Source organism: Lineus longissimus, chromosome 5 (assembly GCF_910592395.1).
Source record: "Lineus longissimus chromosome 5, tnLinLong1.2, whole genome shotgun sequence".
Lineage (NCBI taxonomy): Eukaryota > Metazoa > Nemertea > Pilidiophora > Heteronemertea > Lineidae > Lineus > Lineus longissimus.
This window is the reverse complement of record NC_088312.1, coordinates 923,001-949,913: the sequence shown is the minus strand read 5'-3', so window position 1 is coordinate 949,913 and position 26,913 is coordinate 923,001. Positions and strand designations below refer to the sequence as shown.

The following is a 26,913-nucleotide window of genomic DNA, read 5'->3' as shown; positions in this document are numbered from 1 at the left end:
AACGTTTCAAACGTATATGATTGGCAGAGGAAACGTTGAACCTCCTAAGAATGTCTCGGGTGAAAAGAAATTTCGAGTGGCTCACCATAATTAGTTGTATCCATTGATCGATAGGCCTACTCCAGTCATGCTCCTAAACAAATTGCCTAACTCAGTTTATGGACAAAGTTTGACATCTGTCTATCTCAACTCCCAACCACGTAACACACCTTCTGTAAAAAATGCCTATCTCATTGGCAATATTTTGGTGTAAAATATATATTGAATGTAAGTCTGCCAAAGGCGCCAAGTCCACTTCACTCCTACCGTCAAGAACTAGTCCGAGTTGTCAAAGACATCCCGCCTCGCCTCATATTTTCCCCGATTCTTGTTACATCATAAACAATATTTTATGATAAAATATTGGACGGGAAAGCCTACAAAACGAAATGACTGCCCCAATTGTGACCAAAGCGTGATTAAACATGCTATAGCTTGTGATATCTTTTCGCTCAGCCGGTCTCCTGGAATAATTTATTGACTGTACAATACAGTTGATCGGACGTGCCTATGCAATGTCGGGGTGACTCGACAAAATCCATTATCGACGTGACACATTTCCCGTGTTCCCGGGCGTATTACATACATCACCTCGCTGTACAGCTTTAACACTCGGCCGAGCTAGACGATACTCCATTATGCCGTCCTACAAACTTCACTACTTCAATGCTAGGGGATTCGCAGAGATTTCCCGTCTCCTTTTTGCCGCGGCTGGGGTAGAGTATGAAGACATTCGCTACGATGGGGAGACATGGCGTGAAGCAAAAAAAAGTGAGTATTTACGCTAGATAGATGTGCATGCATTTTCGCCCGTGTAGCTGGGCTTGTGGTATCGACCCGGCACCATTACCATCTTCGCAGTTTCCGGAAAATTGCCGACCTGCCCGGTTGTTGAACCACGATCATGAAACTCACATGCATATTTTGAATGTTTGCAGAGATGCCCTATGGAGTGGTCCCCGTCCTGGAGGTCGACGGCGAGATGATTGGCCAGAGCTTTGCCATTGCTAAATATCTTGCAAGAACGTTTGGTAAGTGCGGGTGGTGTGGTGAGGCACATGCGTCGACAAGGGGGTCGTGGTACGAACGAACCTTCGACCTTTGTTCCCGAAATATCTATAAATTTGACTGTGAAACTCCTTTAATTCTTTAACCCCCCCCCCCCCCCCGAATCTAATTGTGTCCTTAACTATAAGAGTTCACCGCACATCTGTATCAGCATATACATGTATTTTGGTTTTGATGAAGTGTATGAACTTTAACTTCAGGGTTCAATGGCAGCAACTCAATGGAAGAGGCAAAGATTGATGAAATGATAGAACATACACGAGACATGATGAAAGACTTTATTGGTGTACATTTCGAGAAGGATGAGGACAAAAAGGTACTTATTACTGACGGGGTGAGGAGGGGGGGGCTGTGAACAATGTCATTGTTCAAGGCTGCACCAAGCTGTCGTCATCCTGTCACTTTCCACTGGACAGTTGTAGTTCACTCTATTGGTGAAGCCGGAGAGTGGTGACGCAAACCCATGAGAGTCGGAATGAAGAGGGGGGGGGGGGGGGGGGGGCTCTTACGTGTGCCTTTTGAACACGTTGCTCTAGACTGCATTCCGTCAACACTCCATGATGTACTATCATGAGATGTTCCGTGTTTTATATATACATATATACCTTCAACACTTTATGCATTTCAGAAAGAACTCCTGAAAGAGATGCAGGATATAAAAATTCCGAAGCACTTGGGGAATTTCGAGAAGGTGCTGTGTAAGAACAAGGGCGGAGATGGCTTCTGCGTGGGAGACAAAGTAAGTTGCCTAGAAACGAAGTTTGACATATCAAAATATCAGTATCACCCCTGTTCCATATACAGATGCTACGTCACGGGCGTAATTTTTGATTTGCCGGCTCTAATGTTGAAATACTGTTCTACTTGTTGTTCCAACATGAGGTTTCTTGGTAAATAGTATGCAATTTCACAAGCAGTTAATCTTGATTTATTGTATAGCCAAGTAGGTTTCCTGCGGTGCGGTGGAGAGGGGAGGCGTAGGAGTTGACTAAGTATAAAGATTCAGGGGGCGCTTATCCTTTCATTGACGAAAGACACATTCTTTATGTTTCAGCTCTCGATCGCTGATATTCAACTGTTTCATGTGCTGGGCTGGGTATCTGAGCAGGAGAAGGTACTCGCCACATTCCCGAAATGTCTCGCGTTCTTCGGTCGCATTAAGGAGATCCCACGCATCAAGGAATGGCTCGAGAAGAGACCAGTTACCACTAACTAGTGCGGTCAATGTTCCTATAGTGCACTTATAAATGCATCAAATAAACGTTAGCCTTCCTTCACATGGACACATCAACCACCACGCACAAGCATTTTAGGTTGCAGAAAAAGGTGATTTCCCGTTTACATGTACAATGTAGTTACTTATGTGCACTTGGTCGCTTATCCCGTCCTTATGTGTTGTCTTGTCGTCACCCCGTAAAGCGGCAGTCACATACGCTCCATGAACCTCCATCATCAAAGCTTATGATCTCATCAGAGGACGTTCAAGCCAAATTGAGTACTTTGTCGTTTTGAAGCCACACTTGCCTCAAAACATAGCCGTAAAATATGAAGGCAGTTTTGATTTGTCAATTTTGTCAAATAAAATAATTAATAAATGTGACCATTTTGTTTATCTTTATTTAATGTTGCATTGTGCGAGTCCACGAAGAACGTCATAGCGACGCACTATCATTCTCCTCCTTGATTCGTGGCAGTGCTACAATCTGGACGCAGTGGATCGGCCTCGTCCCTCACCTTATGGAGATCCATTAGAATGAAGCAATGTACTGTCCCGGAGTCCAGGCTAGGCATGATAATCAGCAGAACGTCAAAGGCTTGTCTCCACAGTGCTCTTCCCGCGTGGTACTGTCCACGCCATTTGTTATTCTACGGCGCGTCGTTACGGACAAGGGCCTGTTGCCACACATGTGGAGACAGGCCAGATATCCTCTCGCTGCAAAACAGATATCGGCCTCGTATGTCACCTCAAGGACTCCTCACATGAGATAATTAAATACGCGAGTATCGTTGAATATAATGGACGAACAATACTGGCCATGGGGGCCCGAATAGGTTATTGCACTATCAATGCTCAATGCTCAGTCAGTAGAAAAACGTGACCCCATTCGATCGATATCATTTTGCATGCAGGCTGGAGTTTACAAGGGAAGTCTTCTATTTTGTTTACGATGCCTCACACCTACAAACTTCACTACTTCAATGTCAAGGGTTTTGCCGAGATTTCGCGGCTGATCTTCGCCGCGGCTGGGGTAGAGTATGAGGACATTCGCTACGAGAGAGAGACGACTTGGCCTGAAGCAAAAAAGAGTGAGTGGTTTCTTTCTTTAAAACTAATGCCATCAAACTATTTCGTGTCGCGTCATAGCATGCCACCACGGTCTGAACTGCGCACTGCCCGCGTCGACCATGATATTTAAGGCCGACCACTTGTCGTGCGTTACGCGATCGATCAATGATTGTTTCGATCACCATTTAGACCACTATCAATATTGTCCTTCTTCTCACATGACACATATTTCCGAACAGGGTCGAGTGGTCACGTGTTCCATAAACAAACTGACGAGAAGAAACATTTTTTCAAAACACGAAGTACATGTACGTTCTTTTGTCAATAATGACACATTTCTTAAACCTTTCTTGCAGATATGCCCTATGGGACGGTACCTGTTCTAGAAATCGACGACGGCCTATCAGAAAGGCCAGTAATGCTGACGGAGTCTTTTACCATTGCTAAATATCTCGCGGTGATATTCAGTAAGTTGGCTCTTCTTAAAGAATGGCCTCGGTAAATGGTCAGACTCAATTGCCTTCCAAATGTTTAAGATTTCGTTTTTTTTAAGTTTAGGAACGGGAATTATATATATGGCGAGAAACACTGCTGTCCTGACATGCCAGCTCATCACAATGGTGTGGTTTCACGTGACCTCATTACCTGTCATGTTGGAGGGACAGATAAAAGAAAGCAAGTCCAAATGACCATGACAGCATTTGATTCAGTGTTAAGTCAGGCACGACAAATCATTGTTCTGCCCTCCAACATCGCTGACCGTGAAAACACTCTCACAACACAACCATAGCGTTGCTATAGTGATAGTACGTGACGTCATACAGACGAGGGCGAAGAGACACGCGAAATATCAACTTCCGGTAAGAGTAATCTTCATAACCTTTAAATTACTTTCATCTTGATTTTAGATTTGAATGGGAAGACTGCGCTGGAAGGAGCACGAATAGATGAAATCGTGGAATTTACACGAGACCTGATCAAAGACCTTCTAGTTATGCATTACGAGAAGGACCAAAACAAAAAGGTAAACTCAATCAAAGGTAGTGTCATTGGTTCATGGCAATGATTAGGCTTATTTTGACGAAAAGTGTTTACGTATTCTAATAGCTTTTAGCCTTAAGAAGTTGTATCTCTCGCAATGTTTCCCTGAACTTTTCTTGCACAAATCGCACAAAATTGAAATTGGAATATGAAAATAAAATGCTTGTTGTCGCTGTTTTCAGGAAAAAATTCAGGAAGAACTAAAAGTAAAGCTTCCAGTGCATTTGGCGAAGTTGGAAAAGAAGCTCCTCAAGAACAATAGTGGAGATGGATTCTTTGTGGGCGACAAGGTTGGTAGCAAAACCTCATCGGAAATAAACATACTGTTGAGGCCGGTGTAGAAGTTCGAAATGTCCTAGGATAGAATGTCCAGGGAACAGAAGATTGCTATTCTTGTTCGGATTCATAATCGATACAATGGTCAAATTCCATTCATCCCATGCGGTTAAGATAAACTTCGTTGCTCCTTTTTCAGCTCAGTCTTGCCGACCTTCAGGTTTACGCAGTAACATCGAGTTGGATGCCTGCTGAGTGCCTGGTATGCTGTCCAAAGGTACAGGCCCTCAATGCTCGCATTGAAGAGATCCACTGCATCAAGAAGTGGCTTGAAATAAGACCGAAGACCGACCATTAAAGAGAGGACAGTTACCGGCCTGCAGTGGCTTGGGACCCAGTCGGTGGAATCAAGCCGAATAATATCCCCGATTGGAATGGCAGGATCTTGATTGACTGTGTGGTACTGGTACAAGTGGGAACTGTGACGATATACTGCGAGATAGTAGAGACACATATCGGCGACTTCGTGCAACTTTATAAAGAGCACGAATTGCAAATATACCCAGTGTTTGGGTGTCATGTAGTATATATTGTAGTAGCATTTGTAGTGCAATGAACTTAAGTCGTGACTCAAAGAGTTTATTGTAAAGGACCAGTTGACCAACAATTAAATGAAGTGATGAATATGCTAATGATAAAAACGTCCTCCCATTCATCTCTTACTGACTGTTTTGGACTCCTGTGTCGAGTCCCCTGCACGGATGTCTGCATGAAACTTTAGGAAAGCTCAGTACTATAGTATATGGTATAACGTACGATTGAAAATGTTTGCGATATGAAAAAGGTGACGCTCATTACCCATTTATCTTGACAATGATCTTTGATTGCTATTTCATAAACCAAATTACAACACTTTTTATTCGCTTGTAAAATTGCTTTTGAACAGAAATGTGCAAGTCACTGTGAACTGGTTTCATAAGCTAATGGTTATGAAGCATGTTTCATAACAAAGCCGAACATCAATTCCAAATGGCTGCACTGGCTCCACCAATTTCAAGCTGTCTAAAGACCAGTTGGGTCCTGACGATCTTGTAGCCTGGACAGAAAACGGCAAGATCCTTGAGTTTTTAACTATGACCACATACAAGCTGCATTACTTCGATGCCGAAGGCCTGGGCGAGTTACCTCGGCTCCTGCTTGCTGCCGCTCATCAGGAATATGAAGACATTCGCTACCAAAGAGGCGCAGAATGGCAGGAGGCAAAAAAGAGTTAAGTAATAAGAGGTGGCATGTCACAATTCGTACCCAGCATGCGTATTTAAACTTCTGAGGCAGTGCTAGTCATCCTAAGCATAGCCCGTCCCAGTGGGAGGATTGAGGCTGTTCCACGGCGTCCGGGGTATAGCTTGTATTATTGGTGCCCTGTGATCAGCTGAGTGGGTTTATCAGCAGATTGTCTGTTCATGTATATGCGGTGCAGCTCGAAGCAGATCGGCAAATATAAGACGAATACTGTATCTCAGTCTAAGAGACTGCTGATCTAACTAAAATTCTACTCAGAAGTTAGTACACGATATAATAAGGCGTTACTTTCTCCAGGAATGCCTCATGGAACTGTTCCCGTCTTAGAAGTCATTGGTGATGATGGAGTGCTGATGCTCTCACAGAGCTTCGCCATTGCTAAATTCCTAGCTCGAACATTTCGTACGTATAGGACAACGACTGCCCTCCGCAAAGGGTTGATCATATCAATCCATTCAGTTTGCCTGTAGTTTTAGAACATAACAAGAGACTTCGCCATGATTGTCTCTTGAGGATACGCTATGTACCGGTATAGACTGGGTAAGACTCCCACAGCAAGACCGGACACCAAATGGTGGATGGCTGCTTCAGTGTGAAACATCACAACCAGACTGGGGCCGGGGGCGTGGGTGTTTCTTTGTTAGCCTGATATCATCTCGGGTTACACGTTTGATTTCAGGATTCAATGGTAAAGATTCCAAGGAAGAAGCAAGAATCGATGAAGTCATTGAACAAACTAGGGACTTGGCGATGGATTTGATAATGATGCGCCTCGAAAGAGACGAAGGAAAAAAGGCAAGTGAAATAGCAATGTATATCCCTGCTCCAAAGTGATACCATCATAAGTCAATGAGAGTAGCAAATCCCAAGCTAATGTCCATTTGGACGCGGTCCTTTGCTTGTTCTGGCATATAGGCACTAGGTAGAAGGACCTAGGTTGTATATGTCTCGTTTGAAGGACGAAGCACATTGGGGTTGAGTGTCTTAATCGCTCAAAGACGTGCGAAACAGCGGTGATCCTTCGGAGAGTAGAAACTACGACCAAATGTGCCTCTGATGATGATGACGGAAAGCCTACAGTACAAGTCTACTCATTTTTCAGGCTGATTTGGCAAAAGGCTTTCAATCCAAGCTGCCCACTCTGCTGGGAAAATTAGAAGGGGCGCTCAAGGCTAACAATGGTGGGACAGGCTTCATCGTGGGAACTGGGGTAAGATAACCATGCCTTTTAGTTTCTGGTTGATCTGAGAGGATCTGTACTCAAAGCCCACAAAACTGATAATGCACGAACAGTTCGAATTGCGTTCCTTTCGTTTTTCCAGATCACATTGGCTGACATCCACGTGTATCAGTTTCTTTGTGACTGGGTTCCCCACCAGCCGCCTGCCGAGCTACCACCGTTACTAAAAGACCTCCTCGGTCGCGTTGAGGAAAATCCTGGCATCAGAGATTGGCTCGCAAAGAGACAAAAAGCAAAAAAATAACACTCTCTGGACTCTCATGACACAGCTGCTTTGAATCCAAGGTGTAAAAGGAAATTCTACCCCCTGGTGAAAAGTTATACTTCATCCATCTGGGAAAATGGGCAGGGGGACAATTTCCGCCGGTACATGAATTCCTGTAACATTATCATTATGGCAACATTAAATAGCTTTTATTCTGTCATCACAGCGTTATAACAGTCTTTTACTTTGTTATAAGGTTTCCATGAATACCTGACCCGTGAATAAGGTTTTCATGAAAACTGGCATATGAATGCGGTTTCCATGAAAACCGGCCTATGAATGCAGTTTCCATGAGAACTGGGCATGCGAATAAGTTTTCCTTAAAGAATGGGTTTACCATGCATGCCTGCAGCGCCCTGATCCACGACGAGCTCACCGAACTTTATCATAGGAGCACTCAACCATGAATTACGAAATGAATTCCATCGCAGACTATCAATAGTTCGTGATGACTTCATTCCCAGGGGCAAGTTATACAAATCGATTATAGAGCAAGGCCATTACCGAAAAATCTCTTCTTTAATTATGGTTATCATAAGAGATAAATCGAGGTTGTCCTCGATATTACAATCATTAAGCATGATTAGGCCTGTAGGCCTAAATAGGCCAACTGATTACGCAAGACAACGACATTGAACGACCTTGCGCTTAGGGAATTCGTTGCAATTCCTCTGACCAGGCAACATCTCCAGGTTTTTCAACATGCCGTCCTACAAACTTCACTACTTCAATGCCAGGGGCTTCGCCGAGATTTCGCGGCTGATCTTCGCCGCGGCTGGGGTAGAGTATGAGGACATTCGCTACGACAGAGAGACGACTTGGCCTGCAGCAAAAGCACGTAAGTGTTGTAGTATTATATGATGTGGGCGAAGCTGCCGCGCGAGCTAACAGACAGCAGTCGATGGGATGTACGGTGGTATATACTTCTGTCTTACTACCTAAATGATAAAGGCCTTATAAAACAGCCAGCAGGATTCGGTAAAGGCCTACAGCATGAAATATATGTACAGTGGAACCCCGGTCGGCGACCACCCCGGTAATGCGACCACACCACTATGACGACCAAGAATCGCCGGTCCCGAATGGTTTCCTCTCTAATTACCATTACAAGGCCCCCGGTAACACGACCACCCCGGTTACCAGACCACGATCACTGGATTGGGCGGTCCCAATGACCAAATTTACCCCTCTAACCCGACCATAGGGCCTAATTGCCGTGAAAAGACGAATGCTGCCATGATTTCTGTTTAGAAATGGATTGCGGCAAACTTATCATGCTATACAGATATTTTTTTCACCTGTTTTTTCTGCTCAAAATCAAGAAATATCATCAACCCCAAAAAAATTGGCATTGAAAATTCTTCAGAATTTTGAACTTGTGAAAATATTCAAATCTGAAGGACGAAAAAAATTCTAAGTCCAAATATTTTTTTTTCTGCTCCATTATTGCATTGTAATGGTTTTGTTCATGATCAGCCTCAGAACTGACGTATCTTTTATACGATGCATTCCATTTCAGAAATGCCTCATGGAACTGTCCCAGTCCTGGAAATCGACGGAGTAAAACTTACACAGAGTTTCGCCATTGCTAAATATCTGGCAACCATATATGGTAGGTTACGTATTCCAACCAGATTAAAGCGAAGAGGCCTACTAGCAAACATCCTGAAGCTCAAGCCAACACTCGGCACTCACGTGTGCGAGGGGAGGAGGATACGAGGATTTTCGAGGATGACTAGCAAAACGTATTGTTTTAAACTTTGCTACCAGAATATAATTTGTACCATCGTGTTATGATCGACATCGTTATTCAGTGGGCCATAGTGCCAATTCAGATTTGGCAAAGCATCCACCTATCCCTCAGCTATGTCATTTTTTGATACATGTACCAGAAATAAGGACCACTATTTTCTACTTATCCATTTGTCACAAGAATCGAGTTGAACGATATTTTAGACATTTGGCGAAATTCTTTCTTTCAGGATTTAATGGCAGCAACCCAATGGAAACAGCAAGAATAGATGAAGCCTGCGAGCACACGAGGGATCTAATGAAAGATTTTATAGTGGTGCACCAAGAAAAAGACGACGTCAGAAAGGCAAGAAAAAACATATTTCAGTAAGATTTCACTCAACGCCTCGGCGACAGGCTCCATACACTTCGGTGAGAACACACATTACATGGGCAGGGGAGTTGTCACGCCGCATCACATTGACTGCTTTGTACAACAATATTTGACTTACGATGGATTCCTAATTACTTCATACTGACTTTTGCAAGGTGAATTCTGCCAGCCTTGAAAAATGTTGCTTCTCATTTTGTACCCTCATGTAACCGGTATTTTTCTTCTTCAGGCCGAACTCGAAAAGAACTTTCAAGAGGTGAAACTACCCGTTCATATGGAAAAGTTGGAGAAGGAACTAACCAAGAACAATAATGGAAAAGGATTCTTTGTTGGTGATAAGGTAGGCAGAAATGAAATGGTCGAGGGAGTTTGATGGCGGTTTGGCCTGTAGTGGCTTCCTGGAACTACACGGAGCTTACATCAGGGTTGTAGAATTGATGTGCAAAAAACAAAATGCTCCAATTCTGGGGGTTTTACCTTTATAGTGACGGGCAAGTTGGTCATCCACCAGCTCACTTATATTAGTATCGTACTTGTTCAGACCTATTGGACGCTATATTACATTTCCTCAAGTGAACAGTCGGATAGATTTTTCTCCCGACTTTTTCTATAAAAAAATACCCTTTCTTGTTTACAGCTCTCATTGGCTGACCTGGCTGTGATGCAGATACTGAGTTGGATGCCAGAGGCAGTTGCGTCATACCCGAATCTGAAGGCACTCCTTGAGCGTGTGGAGAACTTCCCTGGTATCAAGGAATGGGTCGCAAAGAGACCCAAGACCGCCATGTGAGCAAAGCGTAGAGGGAAGAGGATTGGGATGTTGGCGAGCACCATCTGTGAGAGGTTGTTGTGTATACCCGTGCCAGAAAGGTTGGTTCTGGTCGCCACAATGGTCATGAGCTAAATGGAAACTTGACGACCCTTCTTGTGACTTCTTTCCACCGAAAGCAACCATTTGTGCAACATGGCTGTTGTGGCGACTCAGAATCCATTCTGGTGACTTCGACCAAAAAGGCGACTCAGGCTTAAAGAAGTTAAAACCCTTTTGAAAATGTTCCCATGGTCTGGTGGAAGATTTGCCCTGCAGGGTGATTTTGAATCGCCAGAACGCTGTGGTTGCCAAACCATTATACAATAAGGTTTACGATCAACACAAAATGGACAATATAGTATTCTAGAATAAAGGTACTAGTAATAACCATACCAGAATCTATTTCCAAAATCGGCTATAAGACGTTTGTCTCCTCATTGCTTTATACTTCGATCAGCATCAAGATGGCAGTGGATATTGTAGCCTGCCATTATCAGGCCAAGTTCAAGCTATATTTACAACGAACACGACCTTTTCGACATGGGACTTGAGATAAATATTCGGAATGACACGGGTGAAGCCAACCATCTGCACGGACACCTCCTTCTCCATAGACGTTCCCTTCTATTGCTCTTGTCTTCGACGAGCGCCACAAGTCGATTTTCAAGGAGCAAGGTGATTGTGTCTTGTCCTGTTGAACACGAGGACGAGCACAACCTCGATTTGTGCCAGGGACCAGAAGGCCCCGATACAGTCCAGAGCTGTTCTGTTGAACACGAGGACGAGCACAACCTCGATTTGTGCCAGGGACCAGAAGGCCCCGATACAGTCCAGAGCTGTTCTGTTGAACACGAGGACGAGCAAAACCTCGATTTGTGCCAGGGATCAGACGGCCCCGATACAGTCCAGAGCTTTTCTGTTGAACACGAGGACGAGCACAACCTCGATTTGTGCCAGGGACCAGAAGGCCCCGATACATTCCAGAGCAGTTCTGTTAAACACGAGGACGAGCACAACCTCGATTTGTGCCAGGGACCAGAAGGCCCCGATACATTCCAAAGCTGTTCTGTTAAACACGAGGACGAGCACAACCTCGATTTGTGCCAGGGACCAGAAGGCCCCGATACATTCCAGAGCTGTTCTGTTGAACACTAGGACGAGCACAACCTCGATTTGTGCCAGGGACCAGAAGGCCCCTATACAGTCCAGAGCTGTTCTGTTGAAAACGAGGACGAGCACAACCTCGATTTGTGCCAGGGACCAGATGGCCCCGATACATTCCAGAGCTGTTCTGTTGAACACGAGGACGAGCACAACCTCGATCTGTGTCAGGGACCAGAAGGCCCCGATACAGTCCAGAGCTGTTCTGTTGAACACGAGGACGAGCACAACCTCGATTTGTGCCAGGGACCAGAAGGCCCCGATACAGTCCAGAGCTGTTCTGTTGAACACGAGGACGAGCACAACCTCGATTTGTGCCAGGGACCAGAAGGCCCCGATACAGTCCAGAGCTGTTCTGTTGAACACGAGGACGAGCACAACCTCGATTTGTGCCAGGGACCAGAAGGCCCCGATACATTCCAGAGCAGTTCTGTTGAACACGAGGACGAGCACAACCTCGATTTGTGCCAGGGACCAGAAGGCCCCAATACATTCCAGAGCTGTTCTGTTAAACACGAGGACGAGCACAACCTCGATTTGTGCCAGGGACCAGAAGGCCCCGATACATTCCAGAGCTGTTCTGTTGAACACTAGGACGAGCACAACCTCGATTTGTGCCAGGGACCAGAAGGCCCCTATACAGTCCAGAGCTGTTCTGTTGAACACGAGGACGAGCACAACCTCGATTTGTGCCAGGGACCAGATGGCCCCGATACATTCCAGAGCTGTTCTGTTGAACACGAGGACGAGCACAACCTCGATCTGTGTCAGGGACCAGAAGGCCCCGATACAGTCCAGAGCTGTTCTGTTGAACACGAGGACGAGCACAACCTCGATTTGTGCCAGGGACCAGAAGGCCCCGATACAGTCCAGAGCTGTTCTGTTAAACACGAGGACGAGCACAACCTCGATTTGTGCCAGGGACCAGAAGGCCCCTATACAGTCCAGAGCTGTTCTGTTAAACACGAGGACGAGCACAACCTCGAGTTGTGCCAGGGACCAGAAGGTCCCGATACAGTTCAGAGCTGTTCTGTTGAACACGAGGACGAGCACAGCCTCGATTTGTGCCAGGGACCAGAAGGCCCCTATACAGTCCAGAGCTGTTCTGTTGAATACGAGGACGAGCACAACCTCGATTTGTGCCAGGGACCAGAAGGCCCCTATACAGTCCAGAGCTGTTCTGTTGAAAACGAGGACGAATTTGTGCCAGGGACCAGAAGGCCCCTATACAGTCCAGAGCTGTTCTGTTGAACACGAGGACGAGCACAACCTCGATTTGTGCCAGGGACCAGAAGGCCCCTATACAGTCCAGAGCTGTTCTGTTGAACACGAGGACGAGCACAACCTCGATTTGTGCCAGGGACCAGAAGGCCCCGATACAGTCCAGAGCTGTTCTGTTGAACACGAGGACGAGCACAACCTCGATTTGTGCCAGGGACCAGAAGGCCCCGATACATTCCAGAGCTGTTCTGTTGAACATGAGGACGAGCACAACCTCGATTTGTGCCAGGGACCAGAAGGCCCCGATACATTCCAGAGCTGTTCTGTTGAACACGAGGACGAGCACAACCTCGATTTGTGCCAGGGACCAGAAGGCCCCGATACAGTCCAGAGCTGTTCTGTTGAACACGAGGACGAGCACAACCTCGATTTGTGCCAGGGACCAGAAGGCCCCGATACATTCCAGAGCTGTTCTGTTGAACATGAGGACGAGCACAACCTCGATTTGTGCCAGGGACCAGAAGGGCCCGATACATTCCAGAGCTGTCCTGTTGAACACGAGGACGAGCACAACCTCGATTTGTGCCAGGGACCAGAAGGCCCCGATACATTCCAGAGCTGTTCTGTTGAACACGAGGACGAGCACAACCTCGATTTGTGCCAGGGACCAGAAGGCCCCGATACATTCCAGAGTTGTCCTGTTGAACACGAGGACGAGCACAACCTCGATTTGTGCCAGGGACCAGAAGGCCCCGATACAGTCCAGAGCTGTTCTGTTGAACACGAGGACGAGCACAACCTCGATTTGTGCCAGGGACCAGAAGGCCCCGATACATTCCAGAGCTGTCCTGTTGAACACGAGGACAAGCACAACCTGGGTTCTACTGTGCCAAACCTACCCAGAGACAGTGTACATGCTCGTTATGGCTTTTACCCTTTCCTTGACAAGAGGGGTGCTCATCATGACGAGTAAGCAATGAAACAATACAGAATATTTGGTTCAAAATTGTCAAGAAATTTATTAATATTTACCAATGAAGAGACAAAATGGCTTCGTTACAATGATACATTGTACTTCCTTCAAATTGGTTCTTCGACTAATATGCATGAATAATGCATCAATTAAGTAAGCAAATGCATCATGCTTCCAAAACTTAGGCCTTTTTATGAGACTTAAACCCAAAAGAAAATGACAGACTTCTTAGGCAAAATGGGGGAGCGCAGCTCTGTCTTCTCAAGACATTCTGTGCAGTCAGTGATACAAATAAATGGAAGACATTACTTGATTATAATGACTGACAAAATCAACCAACAAAACCCAATTATAACAGAAGAGACGTAATTTTCAGAATACACAAAGTCCAATTCAAGACTCGTACCACCAATAACATGTTCCGAGATACATTCCATGTGCAAGTACTCGCTAAACTCTCCAATAATGCCCCTTGTATATTCAATTCCAAAAACTGTACCTTTTAATGATTAGGTGTAAATATGTTCCCTGATTTGATTTCATTGAAATTCAACCAAATTCAAGATTGCTACTCCAACCCTAAACCATTGACAGATGTCATGAATCTAAAAACACTTTTGGTGAATCTAATATTATGAAACTAGCAACTGCATTCGACAAGGTTTAGAGAATTATTACATAAATATATACTGTGTTGATGCTATTTAGCTGGTTGAGGTATGACTGTCACATGTAAGCCTATCACATGCAAGATAAACCTTTTGTACAGGCACCCTTCAACAAGCTAAATAGCTGTGCCACAATAAGTGAATACAACAATAAAGTTAGAAATATGATTGAGCAAGGGACCTATTTGAAAATAGCACCCAGTTTTCATCATTGCTCTCAGCAGACAATGGAATAAGATAAAGAAATGGGAATTTCATCAAAACAAAGGCACTTTCTTCTCCGCATGAAGAGGTAATAAAACAAAACAAGAATCAAAACTGAAATTCTATTCATCTGCTACATGTATCTCAGTACTTACTCATGTTTCATACACACTTGGTTTGATACATGTAAGTGAATCTAGGTCAACCTAAGCATCTGTGTATTGGTCACTTTAAGCCATATTTGATATTGAGACTGACTGTCTTATTTTACAAGTTACCGGATGCACATACATGGTGCTAATGAAAAGATGAACAAACTGATAAGTGAATGCAACTGACAAGTGTGTGAGCAATGCGTTTAAACTGTCGACAACAAGATCAAATAAGCCAATCAAACCTAACTCCGCAATAACAAATACATCTTCAAGCCTCACCTGGTGAAAAGCAAATTTCACCTGTCTTTTAACTGTGTCACAAAAATAAATCTGATGCATGCGTTTGGTCACAAAACCTTCAATGGATTAGAACAACCACTGGTGACGAAAATACTTATCAAAACGTACTCACTATCGTACATGGCACCACTTCATCAAACAATGTTCATTTGAAACTTCATCTCCCATCAGAACAACTAAAGAACATATCATGATCAATACACATAGAGTATAGTACCGGTCAAGAGTAGATTTGTTTACAAATAGAGTAGATTTGTTTACAAATGCTTCCTTACCAGGTCAAGACTCGGCACATTTGTTTCTAGTGCCTTTCAGTTGTTTTAAACAATTCCCCCCCAAAAAACTATGTCAAACACATTGATGCAATGGATATTTTTGAAGTCTTAACAACAGGTAAACAAACCATGGCATCGAACTCCAGAAACACTTCAATATGATCAATATAAACTTCTACCAACTCATCAATATTTCGGTCAATGATTCGGCTGTGTCCTACTTCTGATATTATGACATGATAAGCTGTATCAAGTCGCACCATTCAGATTTAAGCCAGCAAGTTGAATAATTTTAGAGTTCCCCCAACCCCCAGAGTAAAACATCTGAAGAAAAAAACCAGCGTGATTCTTACACATCTTCCTTCAAATGTGACTCGCTCTACCAAAACTAGGCGCTTGTCGCATCTGAACTTGACAGGTTGATACGGACTTGTTGTTCATTTCCCTATTGTAGACCTTTTGTGAAATCTATTACAAACTGATTTGGTCACATTTCACAAAAGGTCTACAATAGGGAAATGAACAACAAGTCCGTATCAACCTGTCGAGTTCAGATGCGACAAGCGCCTAGTTTTGGTAGAGCGGGTCACAAATGGAGTAACTACATGGAAGCAAATGACCAGCGTAGCACATTTTAAGACCTGATTTTCAACACGTTTGCATGAGAGTGTGTTACAAGAACCAAAAATATAACCTCAGACATTGGTTCCGTAAAATAATGGCAGTGGAACATAGATAATGGGCCGTTTCCGTTAGGTAGGAATGCAACAACCAGATTACAGAAGTCCTTTCAAGAATGATCAGTCTGTGCCAAAGTACTTCTGTCCAAAGTGATTAGGTGCCACCTGGTGGATCTCGGAGGTCAGGACGACCATTTTCGGATATGTGCTGATGATTGAACGAATGGCTGGAAATAGACAGGGGAGACATATTCAGAGAAGAGGTTTTAAGTCAATTCATGCTACTCGACTGACTCAAACAAAGTCTGTGCCAACAATGCTGTTAGTTTTTTACTGAAAACTGAATCAAATACAAATGGCTGATTATTTTCACTAACACAAAAGTTGGGAAATCTGCCTGCGGCCTTTAATCACAACATATGACACAGTCTTAGACAAACCTCTCTGGTTTTTCAATCTTTCTAATAATTTGACTTACCAACAGGCGTAATGAAAAGATTCAAAAGAACGATATTTTCCTCTTTCACGCCATGTTCCTGGAGGACCTTAACGGCTTGAGTGACTGTGTTGCCCGTACCTGCAAAGGACAAAAACTGACTTGATTGAAGACGCAAATCTTCTTGGCCCTGGACTAACATGATTCTAGTCAAACCAAAGTCTTAAAGAGTCCATTAACAAGTTTGAAGATTGAGGATCTTGGGCCAAGATTCATGCTTCATAAGACACTTTTGGGGGTTACCCTAAGCCCTGCATATTGAACAAGACAAAAGCATATGGCAAGCTCAAGGCACTAGCATGTCGAGACTTAATTGATCTTCGACTACTTACTCATTATGGGATACATGAGCAAGACTTTTCGTTTGGCAATGTCCGGTGGGAATTTAGCATAGAACACCTTCGCGTCGTGTGTATCTTCATCACTTTGAACCAAGATCTTGCCAATTCTTATTGAGCGGCAACAATCGCGAAGACCTTGTTCCATGGCTTCACCTGTGAAAGAGATAGAAAGTATGAAAATCTTGGTGCAGCGATGAAAGCCATCAAATGGTCAAGATGGCCTCTCTGGCAGCCACTACCACAGAACAACCTTGTTTCATTACCAGTACCTGCAACACCTGAAACTTATTGCGTGTTTAACACAGCAAGAGAGCTCTATAACTCAAATATGTCAAAACTCTCAAAGATATGATTTCACATCAGGAAAACTCACCACTTCTCATGATGCTCACACCACAATTTCCTTTTTCATATTTGAGACCTTCATATTTGTACCCTGAAATCAACAATGAGAATATGTATATCGAAAAGAAATTATCTCTCGTACAATGCGAATAAATGAATGCTTGGTTAAAACATTGTTTTGTCTAAATGTTAAGACACTTATCAAGATCAAAACATGGTTACTTAAACAGTTCCCAATGATTAACTTCAATGAATGATAATTCCCCTGGGGCCTTATTTATATTTGATTTACACCAGTATCAGTCATCCAGGGCTTTGATTCATTATTGATTGTTTCTTTTATGTGCAAGATTGATTATTGTTAATTCACAAAAATGTTAATTTGTTATGTCTTCGTACAATGCAGATCCTGAACTTTTACCGGGTTTCAATGTCACAACACATGTGATCCAAACTATGTGCGGCTTTGAGATAAGATTTTGCCACAAGGTCAAGACAGGCTCTGCAACATTCTGAGATCTCTTTCACTGTCAGACAATGACGTATTTAGGATCTTCTGGCCTATATATATATGTATAGGAGTATTTGGAAAGGCTACCTTTACCTGTTGGGGTTGTGACAGTACACTGTGTATATGGCAGCTGGTTCAGGCCTTCTTCTACAACCAAGCGAATCTGAAATGAGAACAGAAGGACATGCTAACATTTCCAAGAAGAATTTGTCAACTAATCTCACATTCCCTTCATTCCAACAAAACCTGTAAGTGCAATCCAGCACTACCCATTACCCACAAAGGAAAGGTCATCAGCAATGTTGTCACAATCAAGACATTCCTCCCAATCCCCACAAACCTACACTGCTAGCACCAAGCGTATAAATAGACTTGGTTGCAGCATCAGCATGACTATGATCCATTGCTAAGAAGCCTAGCTATAAATATATTTGCGGCAAATGTCATCCAACTGAGTAGCTGTACCAGTACAAAGGGATGAGCTAACGCCAGGCAATCACTTTGTGGTTATTTTTACATTACTTTTCAGCTGTGTACAAAGACTAGAAATTTATAAAAGTTGTCAATATAATACAAACAATACAACATTGCATTTTCAAAATCATAGAATCTGTTTTAGTGTTTACTCACCAATCTGTCCGCAAAAAATATAAAGTCTCCTCTTGATGTTGTTCTGAAATGGATGAATGTTCATGGATAATTAGATTAAAGCGCCCAAACAAACTTCTTCTTGCTTCGGCCTTGGGTTCTTCTAAAAAGGCCATTGTAAGCTTGTTCCCTCTAAGAGCCCTTACTATAATACTCCTTCATGCCCCCTAACCCCCCCGCCCCCTCGTCATGCACTGCACCATGCAGTATAGGCCCCCTATGTACATTGCATGATGAAAACAAAAATATGACGAAATCGAAGCCGACTTACCGATCCCTTAGCACTGTTTGTAGCTCTTTTACTTGATCTGTCTGGGGAATAAGCCGTATATGAGGTCCATATTTAGTTTCGTCAGGCAATTTTTGCGATTCTTGGATCAAATCCGGCTCCATACCGTTTGTTTTCATTGGAAAAAAACAAAGCGAAAGGCCATGCGGGACCTTTATTATCTGAGCCGATTTACTCAGCTACAATAATCAGGTCGAAATATGAAAATATAGTTTATTGTAGCAAAAGCGCTGATTGCATAATGTGAATATTAAACGGTTGAATTTAAAAGTAATTCACAAATTTTACCTTAAACTTTATTGTACATTGGCTATAACTTGCTTACAAAATCAACGAATACCGCGGAGGATTTTTGACCTAATTATTTTGGTTTAAAATTCGTCCACCAGGGAGAATAATTAAGTCTCGCGCACCAGATTGACAATAATTTTTTTACAATGCAGAATGCAGTGCATTTCTTCCCTACTCCCGCGATGAGTTGCGTTTTGTAATGGCCGTAATGCTATCTGTAAAAAGTGGTCTGCTGTGCAGATCAAATGCTGCCTGGGTCTCAAATATAAAATGTTGGTCCCATCAGAATGGAACAAGTGTAGCCAAATGTCCCATTCTACGGAGCCTAACATCGAAAAATAATTTCTTTACTACCTCCTTTCCAAAAAGTCGAGTATTTCAGGTGAGAAAATATTAACTTTTTTAAACTGTGACGACTGTGTGTGTCTGTAGTGACACACACTGACTATGAGTCATGACTGACAAGGCTATCCAGGCCTATGTCATGGGGTAGTGTATAAATAGTGTGGGATAGTGTATTCTCTGTAGTGTTGTGAAGTGTATGACTCTATGTGAGCTATAGGCCTACACGCGTGCTAATAATACTTAATGGCCAAATCCTGCAATCACTCACTGTTGACTGTATATTTATATTACGGGTACGCGACACGACTGACTAGGCTACATGCAATACTGTCACCACTGAGAAATCATATGGAATATCAGACCGCAAAGGTCAACCAATCATGCATCAAGGAATTTGACGTTGTGTAAAGCTACCCAAACTGGTGAATGAACATCATTACCGCTGTAGATTGAGATTGCCAGACTGCATATCAGGTAACCTGGTACATGAAAGTGAATTATAATTTGGGGTTCTTTTTCCTTTGTTTTAGGTTGGACCACCAATCAGGCAGCAATCTTCATCTTCTGAAAATGGATTCAAAAGACTACCAGTTCCTCCAGCGTCACAGAAAAGCTTATTTGCAAGGGTAAGTCATGTATTACAGAATTTTATAACTCGGGACATATAGTCATGTAATTGACTTAAAAAGGGAGTTTTCTCCAGAAATAGCCAGACTATTCAGTAAAATGTTGAGGCGCATTTCAAAACTCCCCCCTCTTTTGCCTGTATTGCGTAATTTTTCTTCAATTCACTATTAATTTCAGATAAAACAAAACCTCTTTCGTTCCAAAAAGCGTGATTGCTTTCACCCTGGTACATCAACATGGACTCCAAATGTAGTGAAGAACATGAATCAGGCTCAAGAGGTCAAGGGTGTGGAGATTGTGAAAGCTATGATTGGTTTTGTTTGGCCAAAGAACAGGAAGGGAATAAGAGTCAGAGTAGTCATTGCTATTGGTTTACTCTTTGGCTCTAAGGTGAGTCACCAATGGTCATCAAGGTGAGAGATGTTTTTTGAGTGAGAGGTAAAACCGAATTTCGTGCCCATCTTAGAATCAGTGATGGAGATTAATCATTTAAAAGGGTTACGATGTACACGGTAACATGGTTACATGATATTGTAATGCTACTGTTTTTTGACAGAGTTTCATTGTCTTTTCTAGATATTGAATGTGCAAGTTCCATTCCTCTTCAAATATGTCGTGGACTACCTAAATGATCCCAATAACATCCTAAGCCTTGCAACACCGCAGAATACCATCATCACCATGGCTACTGCATTACTCATAGGATGTAAGTGAATCGGAAAACCAACCAGGAATGCCATAAAACTGTTAGCTAACCTGTCACCTTTCACCCGACTTGCCCGATAGGCTAGTAGTTTCAGTCATGAAATAACATGGCGAGGAAATATTTAGTAGCTCTGTCCTTATCTACTCAAGACTGTGACTGTTAGTGTCCGCACAATCTGTTTTACTGACATATTATGATGTTTCGACGTAGCATAGTCAAGTGCAAGGTTCAGGCTTCTGTGGTGGTCTTATGAATATAAACAAGGTTACTTTAACTTGTGTTTCTTGTTCACCTCAGATGGAGTAGCCAGGGCGGGTGCTGCCCTCTGCAGCGAGCTGAGGAATGCAGTGTGGGCAAAGGTGGCTCAAGATTCTATCCGGCGGGTTGCTAACAAGATTTTCCTCCATCTACATAACCTTGACTACAGTTTTCACGTCACGCGGCAAACTGGTGCATTATCCAAGGCGATAGATCGAGGGACGAGGGGTATCCAGGTTGCCCTCACTGCTCTTGTCTTTAATGTGGTGCCTACAGTTTTCGAGGTGGCTTTGGTCAGCAGTATTTTGGTAAGTAAACAAAAGAGGGACCCATTTGGAGGTGGCCTCAGTTGCCATGGGCCTCCTTCTTTATGTTACTGGATAGGCAAGTGACAGGGCTACAGATACCAACACCTTTTATAAAACACAATCATTTTTACTTATGGGACTTGTTTGTATTAAAGTTCAAGATCACTGTGAAGGCATCTTATCTCTGCCAACTTCATGTGTCCTCCTTGTTTCAGTATTACAAATGCGGTGGTCAGTATGCCCTGGTCGCTGTTGGTTGCATTGCCAGCTATGCTCTCTTCACACTTGGCATTACACAGTGGAGGACCAAGTTTCGGGTGGCGATGAATAAAGCGGACCAAGAGGCTGGTAATCAAGCTGTCGACTCATTGCTAAACTATGAAACAGTAAAAGTGAGTCGCAATTCTCAGTGTGTGCCAATAATCTGATGGATATGCTTTGCCTTCGGTTCTGACACCCTCAGCCTGTTATCCTGCCAGCTCTACACATGTTCTTTCAGAGTCTTCATACTTACAGCAAACAAGGAAGGAGATTAAGATAGAAGCTACATGTAGGGGGAGGATATTAGTAATGTTTGTTCATTGACTTCTAGTTGCAAGTGCAACATGGCTTGCTAATTTTGAATGCGAAAAAGGAACCCACTGATATGATTGCTGTTTAAGCACATCCATGTTTTAGTCTCCATTGTGAATAATGAAATATCTTTTTTCCTTTTCAGTATTTCAATAATGAGAAGTTTGAATTGGCTCGTTATGACAAAGTTTTGAAACATTACCAAGATGCGTCATTGAAGACGAGCACAACACTCGCATTGCTCAACTGGGGACAGAATGCCATCTTCAGTGTTGGTATAACAGCTATCATGGTGCTGGCCAGTAAAGGCATCGTTGCTGGTGAGTACGTTAAGTTGTAGACGGAAGACGTTTTGAAAATTGCATCATTCAAGGAGCCTCATGGGGCATTATACTGCTGGTGTACCAGACAAAAAGGTGTGCCAGGGACTCGCATGAATCATGAGTGGCTGTGCCAGGGTGGGCTAATATCACAATCTGGTGGTTAATGTGTTACTTAGAAGGAGCTAAAACCCTCAAAATCGATTGTGCCATTTCTGACTTGGTGTCACTTTGTGTCATGCCTGGCCTCCACTCTTATACACTGCAGCCTAAGAGAATCAACAAAAAAGAGATTATCGGTTAATGTCTTGTTTTGCTTCCCAGCCAAAGGCAGCTTTATGTTGCATGCTTCTTTTTCTCATTCTGTTTTTCTTCGTTGTTTGTGTATTGTAGGTACAATGACTGTTGGAGACCTTGTGATGTGTAACGGTCTCCTCTTCCAGCTCTCACTGCCCTTGAACTTTCTTGGATCTGCCTACAGAGACTTCAGACAATCGTTGACGGACATGCAGCTGATGTTTAACTTATTGTATATCAAAGCCAATATCACAGTAGGTAGAGTACAAGTAGGCCTAGTTTTAGCATTAGTTTGATCAAACGTCACTTTCAAATAAGTTTTACCAATACAGTTAGAGATGCCTTTTTTGTTGCAAACCTTTCATCAAATTATTCCTGTAGTCATCTCCAGCCCTTGTGCAAGTTTTTGAGTATCTTTTCATTGAGATTAAAGTACCCGGTAACTTACAATCGGTCTAGTCCTAAAGAACCCCAGAGAAGGGACAATTTCTGCGAAGTTCATGTCTTGATTTGTAATTATTGCTTGGTTATTCTTTCAGGACAAACCTGATGCTCTTCCTTTAGAAACAACTCGTGACCATTCAGAAATCAGATTCGAAAATGTGAAGTTTGCCTACGATGATGACCACAAGATCTTCGACAATCTGTCGTTTACTATTCCAAGCGGAAAGAAAATTGCATTTGTTGGAGGGAGTGGATCTGGGTAAGGAAGTGTTCATCGGTGACTGGTGGATCTTGGTTGGGGATTACTGGTGGATATGGGTGAGGAAGTGTTCATAAGTGACTGGTGGATATGGGTGAGGAAGTGTTCATAAGTGACTGGTGGATCTCGGTTAAAGAGTTTAAAGTATTTCATGACGTCATTTTCCATCATTCTCTTTCCAGAAAGTCTACCATCGTACGGCTGCTTTTCCGGTTTTATGACCCTCTACAAGGACGTGTTCTAATCAATGGACAAGACATACGAGATGTGAAGTTAGAGTCACTTAGAAAAACTATCGGTGTTGTGCCCCAGGTGAGTTTGGTGATGTTCAGGGCTCATCTCCTTTTGCATTAGCCCTTCAGAGCATCTGTTGCAAGGCATTATGGTCGGGTACTAAGCTCAGTTCATTAGCCTATTGCCTCTCCAATCAAGAAGTAGTCTGAGAGGATATTATGGTGATCACAATCTACCCTATCTTAAGTGGATCATGATGGCGTCCTGCTCCAGCATTAGCTTGTCATTATGTCTTGAAATGGCCTTGATCGTCATTGCCTCGTCTCCTTCAGGATCAAGCTATGTTCCATAACACGGTCTACTACAATATAGCATACGGAAATGTCAACAAATTGGAAGAAGATATCCACGAAGCTGCGAAACTGGCTGATATTCATAATGCCATCTTGAAGATGCCTCAGGGCTATGATACACAGGTTGGGGAGAAGGGTGCCAAACTTTCTGGTAAGCAATGGGACATGCAGAGTGGTGTTGGAAGAAGATAGATAATGTCAAGTGATATGTTCTGTGGTAGCACTTCGTCTGTTATCGTTTTGTGAGATGTTCTGATCCTTTTGGTCAGACCAGCAATTTAGACTCTGTTCTATTGGAAACATAGATGATCGATGAAGGAGGTCAGTACAGGTGAAGCTAAGGTTTTCGTGTCATTTCACTATTCATTTATTTCTGTGCAGGTGGTGAGAAGCAGAGAATTGCCATTGCCCGTGCCATATTGAAGGACCCTTGCATTCTAGTGTACGATGAAGCAACCTCTTCGTTGGATTCTATCACAGAACAGGTATGGGCATGTTGAAGTTTCAACTTCACACAATCAACTGATGTACTCATTCTACAGGATAGAACTTTGTCTTTCTCTTAGCTGATAGTCTCCTGGGCCTTATTAAGCGTGTTGGTCCCGTGGGGTGGGCGATGGGAGAAAAAGGCTCTCAGAACACAACTTTTCGTCCCAAATCTGCATTATTGCTTTATTAATGATTCACCAAACTACAAATGTATTTATGTATATTTACAGAATATCCTCCAGTCCTTGAAATCTGTCACCCAGAACCGAACCACAATTGTGATAGCCCATCGATTATCAACCGTCGTCGATGCTGATGAGATTTACGTTTTAGGTAATGGACAAATTGTAGAAAAAGGTACTCATTATCAGCTGCTAACAAATCCTGCCAGCTTGTATTCAGAACTCTGGGACAAACAGCATAATGTCGCAGTCGAGGAGGAGGAAGATAATGTTCTGGGCGACTCTGAAGAAATCAAGGGGAAGTGATGGCAGGGAAGATACTGTGAATTATTGGACGCAGTCTGAAAAGTTCTTTGTTATATCCAGCCACAGACAACTTGAGTGGGGTTGTTTCCAAATTGGTGATACTGAAGCAATATTGTTTGATTATTAACAAAAACATGATTTGTCTCCAGTGGAGAGGGGTTTCCCTGTCGAAACCGTCGCCAATCACAAGGAGACATAGGCCTAATCAATGTGATGTTGATCACCAATCATGTTAAAAATAAGGTTGATTTTCACAGGTTTCATGAATGTGTTTTTGACATAATGAACACTTTTGGATATTATTGTCATGTATTTTGTAAATAAAATGATATTTAACTTATTTTGCTTGTCAGGTGATGTTTATCAAAATGGGGATCTACAAAATGGTGTGCTGTGGTCAGGTCTGTGAGAGAAGAGCGAATGCTGTCCTCCAGGCCAGTGAGAGTGATTATCATAACTATCAAGACATTGCTCATTTACCTCGGGAAGGCATGCTATCTTCATGGTTGTGATAACTCATTGTCCTGACTATGCCATGTTGTCTTCAAGGTTGTGACAATTCTTGCTATCCTGACCAAAACATTTTGTCTTCAAGGTTGTGACTATTCCCACGGTTCTGTCCACAGCATGTGGATGGTCTTCAAGGTTGAGACCATTCTCGTTGGCCCTGACCAACAGCATGCTGTCTTTAATCCTACCACAACATGATGCATTCAAGGTTGTGGCCTTTCTCACAGTCCTGAGGACCAGTGCACGCTGTCTTCAAGGTGATGACTATATTCTCACTGACCTTTGATGTCTTCAATGTTGTGAGAGATTTCATTGGCCTGAGATCAGAAATGTACTGTCCAAAGGTGATGACCTTTCTCACTGACCCGACCACATCATGCTCGATGTCTTCAGGTTGTGACCATTCTTTTTGACCCAACCACAACATGATGTCTTCAAGGTTATGTCCTAACCAGTGAAGGATCCCGCATAGTAAAGACAATCACAACCAGACGTTTACTATTTTGAGGACAGGTGTCGCCTCTTTGCAATGAGTGTAACATGTTTAGATGTCACAAATAATAAGTAATCTTTTGCTGTTCCTTCATCGATTGACATGGTGTCGGAAGTGCGTTGTCATTACAGTGCAGAATGACTTTTTTAATTATGATAATTTTGTATACTTAGTTGGTTGCATACTATTTGAGGAGGATAAGTTTCCAGTATAAAAATGAAGACATGTCACAATCTTGTCTTCAGACGTAAAGTTCAAAACTAACAGGACAGGTGTCGCCTCTGTACCACGTGTAAGATGTCGATATGTCTCCAGTAATAAAGTCTTCTGTTCTTACCCATCACATAGCGAGACGAAGGACATCTTTTCTACAAAATGTCATCAACAAATATTTGAATCAAAACATTGTCAGTTTCTTCAATTACCAGAGAGATGTACGACGTCATGGTATCTATTTTTCACATGACTTTGGACAGCACATAAACCTCAGTTTGGCCATAGCTGTGGAGTCACCTCTTTGCCCCGGCTCTGGTCTTGTCCGATTGGTTGTGACAATGTCTCAATACATTGAGGGGAAAAAGCAATTCTATTTTACTGGCTGGAGGTCTTCTCCGATTGGTCGTGACCAACGCTATGGATCACATACTTTAAGGATCACATGATTAAGACAACATATGACCACAAAGTTTGGCTTGGCAGTCACCTCTACAGCAGACTTGAGAATTTTCGAATCATTATTTGGGCATGGACACACGGGCTTAAAAGGACAACTTTGATGGGCCAGCTGGGAAGGAAGTCGTGAAGTGTCATACAAAGCGCATACTTTGAAGATCACATGATTAAGACAACATATGACCACAAAAAGTATGGCTTGGCAGTCACCTCTACAGCAGACTTGAGAATTTTCGAATCATTATTTGGGCATGGACACACGGGCTTAAAAGGACAACTTTGATGGGCCAGCTGGGAAGGAAGTCGTGAAGTGTCATACAAAGCACATACTTTGAAGATCACATGATTAAGACAACATATGACCACAAAAAGTATGGCTTGGCAGTCACCTCTTCAGAAGAACGGGTTTAACTTATAAGGTCAAACTCGGGACTGACAAGTGCTGTCCTGAATAGAGAGGTGTCCTGATTAAAGAGATCAAATTGAATGGAAACACCCAATTATGGACCAATACTAGTATCCTTA

The 26,913-nt window shown here is 43.0% G+C and overlaps 5 protein-coding genes across 6 annotated transcripts; 4 read left to right on the top strand and 1 right to left on the bottom strand.

Annotated features, from left to right (window-relative positions):
* The first annotated feature begins 538 nt into the window (after positions 1 to 538).
* On the top strand, positions 539 to 10,875 carry LOC135487693 (uncharacterized). The gene is made up of 11 exons (XM_064771735.1): positions 539 to 810; positions 978 to 1,070; positions 1,308 to 1,423; positions 1,736 to 1,846; positions 2,162 to 2,322; positions 2,935 to 3,062; positions 8,192 to 8,356; positions 9,038 to 9,130; positions 9,501 to 9,616; positions 9,873 to 9,983; positions 10,281 to 10,875. The coding sequence occupies exons 1-11, from the start codon at positions 678 to 680 to the stop codon at positions 10,431 to 10,433; spliced, it is 1,380 nt and encodes a 459-aa protein (XP_064627805.1). The 5' UTR covers positions 539 to 677; the 3' UTR covers positions 10,434 to 10,875.
* Positions 3,036 to 5,412, top strand: LOC135487416 (glutathione S-transferase-like). The gene is made up of 5 exons (XM_064771050.1): positions 3,036 to 3,414; positions 3,751 to 3,861; positions 4,303 to 4,418; positions 4,618 to 4,725; positions 4,911 to 5,412. The coding sequence occupies exons 1-5, from the start codon at positions 3,276 to 3,278 to the stop codon at positions 5,067 to 5,069; spliced, it is 633 nt and encodes a 210-aa protein (XP_064627120.1). The 5' UTR covers positions 3,036 to 3,275; the 3' UTR covers positions 5,070 to 5,412.
* Positions 5,749 to 7,644, top strand: LOC135487417 (glutathione S-transferase-like). Its single transcript, XM_064771051.1, has 5 exons — positions 5,749 to 5,980; positions 6,311 to 6,415; positions 6,693 to 6,808; positions 7,116 to 7,223; positions 7,336 to 7,644. Exons 1-5 carry the CDS (start codon positions 5,845 to 5,847, stop codon positions 7,495 to 7,497), a joined length of 627 nt encoding a protein of 208 aa, XP_064627121.1. The 5' UTR covers positions 5,749 to 5,844; the 3' UTR covers positions 7,498 to 7,644.
* Positions 10,876 to 13,830: 2,955 nt separating the features above from the next.
* Positions 13,831 to 18,886, bottom strand: LOC135487415 (uracil phosphoribosyltransferase homolog). Its single transcript, XM_064771048.1, has 7 exons — positions 18,704 to 18,886; positions 18,415 to 18,457; positions 17,878 to 17,947; positions 17,302 to 17,364; positions 16,920 to 17,081; positions 16,570 to 16,668; positions 13,831 to 16,318 (listed from the first exon to the last, which is right to left on the bottom strand). Exons 1-7 carry the CDS (start codon positions 18,838 to 18,840, stop codon positions 16,212 to 16,214), a joined length of 681 nt encoding a protein of 226 aa, XP_064627118.1. The 5' UTR covers positions 18,841 to 18,886; the 3' UTR covers positions 13,831 to 16,211.
* A 332-nt stretch (positions 18,887 to 19,218) lies between these two features.
* On the top strand, positions 19,219 to 25,053 carry LOC135487403 (iron-sulfur clusters transporter ABCB7, mitochondrial-like). Of its 2 annotated transcripts, none has more exons than XM_064771033.1 (13): positions 19,219 to 19,394; positions 19,888 to 19,983; positions 20,162 to 20,374; positions 20,561 to 20,690; positions 20,988 to 21,256; positions 21,472 to 21,648; positions 21,975 to 22,149; positions 22,543 to 22,700; positions 22,986 to 23,149; positions 23,332 to 23,461; positions 23,716 to 23,887; positions 24,118 to 24,221; positions 24,456 to 25,053. In XM_064771033.1, the coding sequence occupies exons 1-13, from the start codon at positions 19,221 to 19,223 to the stop codon at positions 24,711 to 24,713; spliced, it is 2,220 nt and encodes a 739-aa protein (XP_064627103.1). In that variant the 5' UTR covers positions 19,219 to 19,220; the 3' UTR covers positions 24,714 to 25,053. The 2 variants fall into 2 exon arrangements, with proteins under 2 accessions (XP_064627103.1, XP_064627104.1); XM_064771034.1 differs by lacking the exon at positions 19,219 to 19,394 and adding an exon at positions 19,474 to 19,515.
* Positions 25,054 to 26,913: the final 1,860 nt, after the last annotated feature.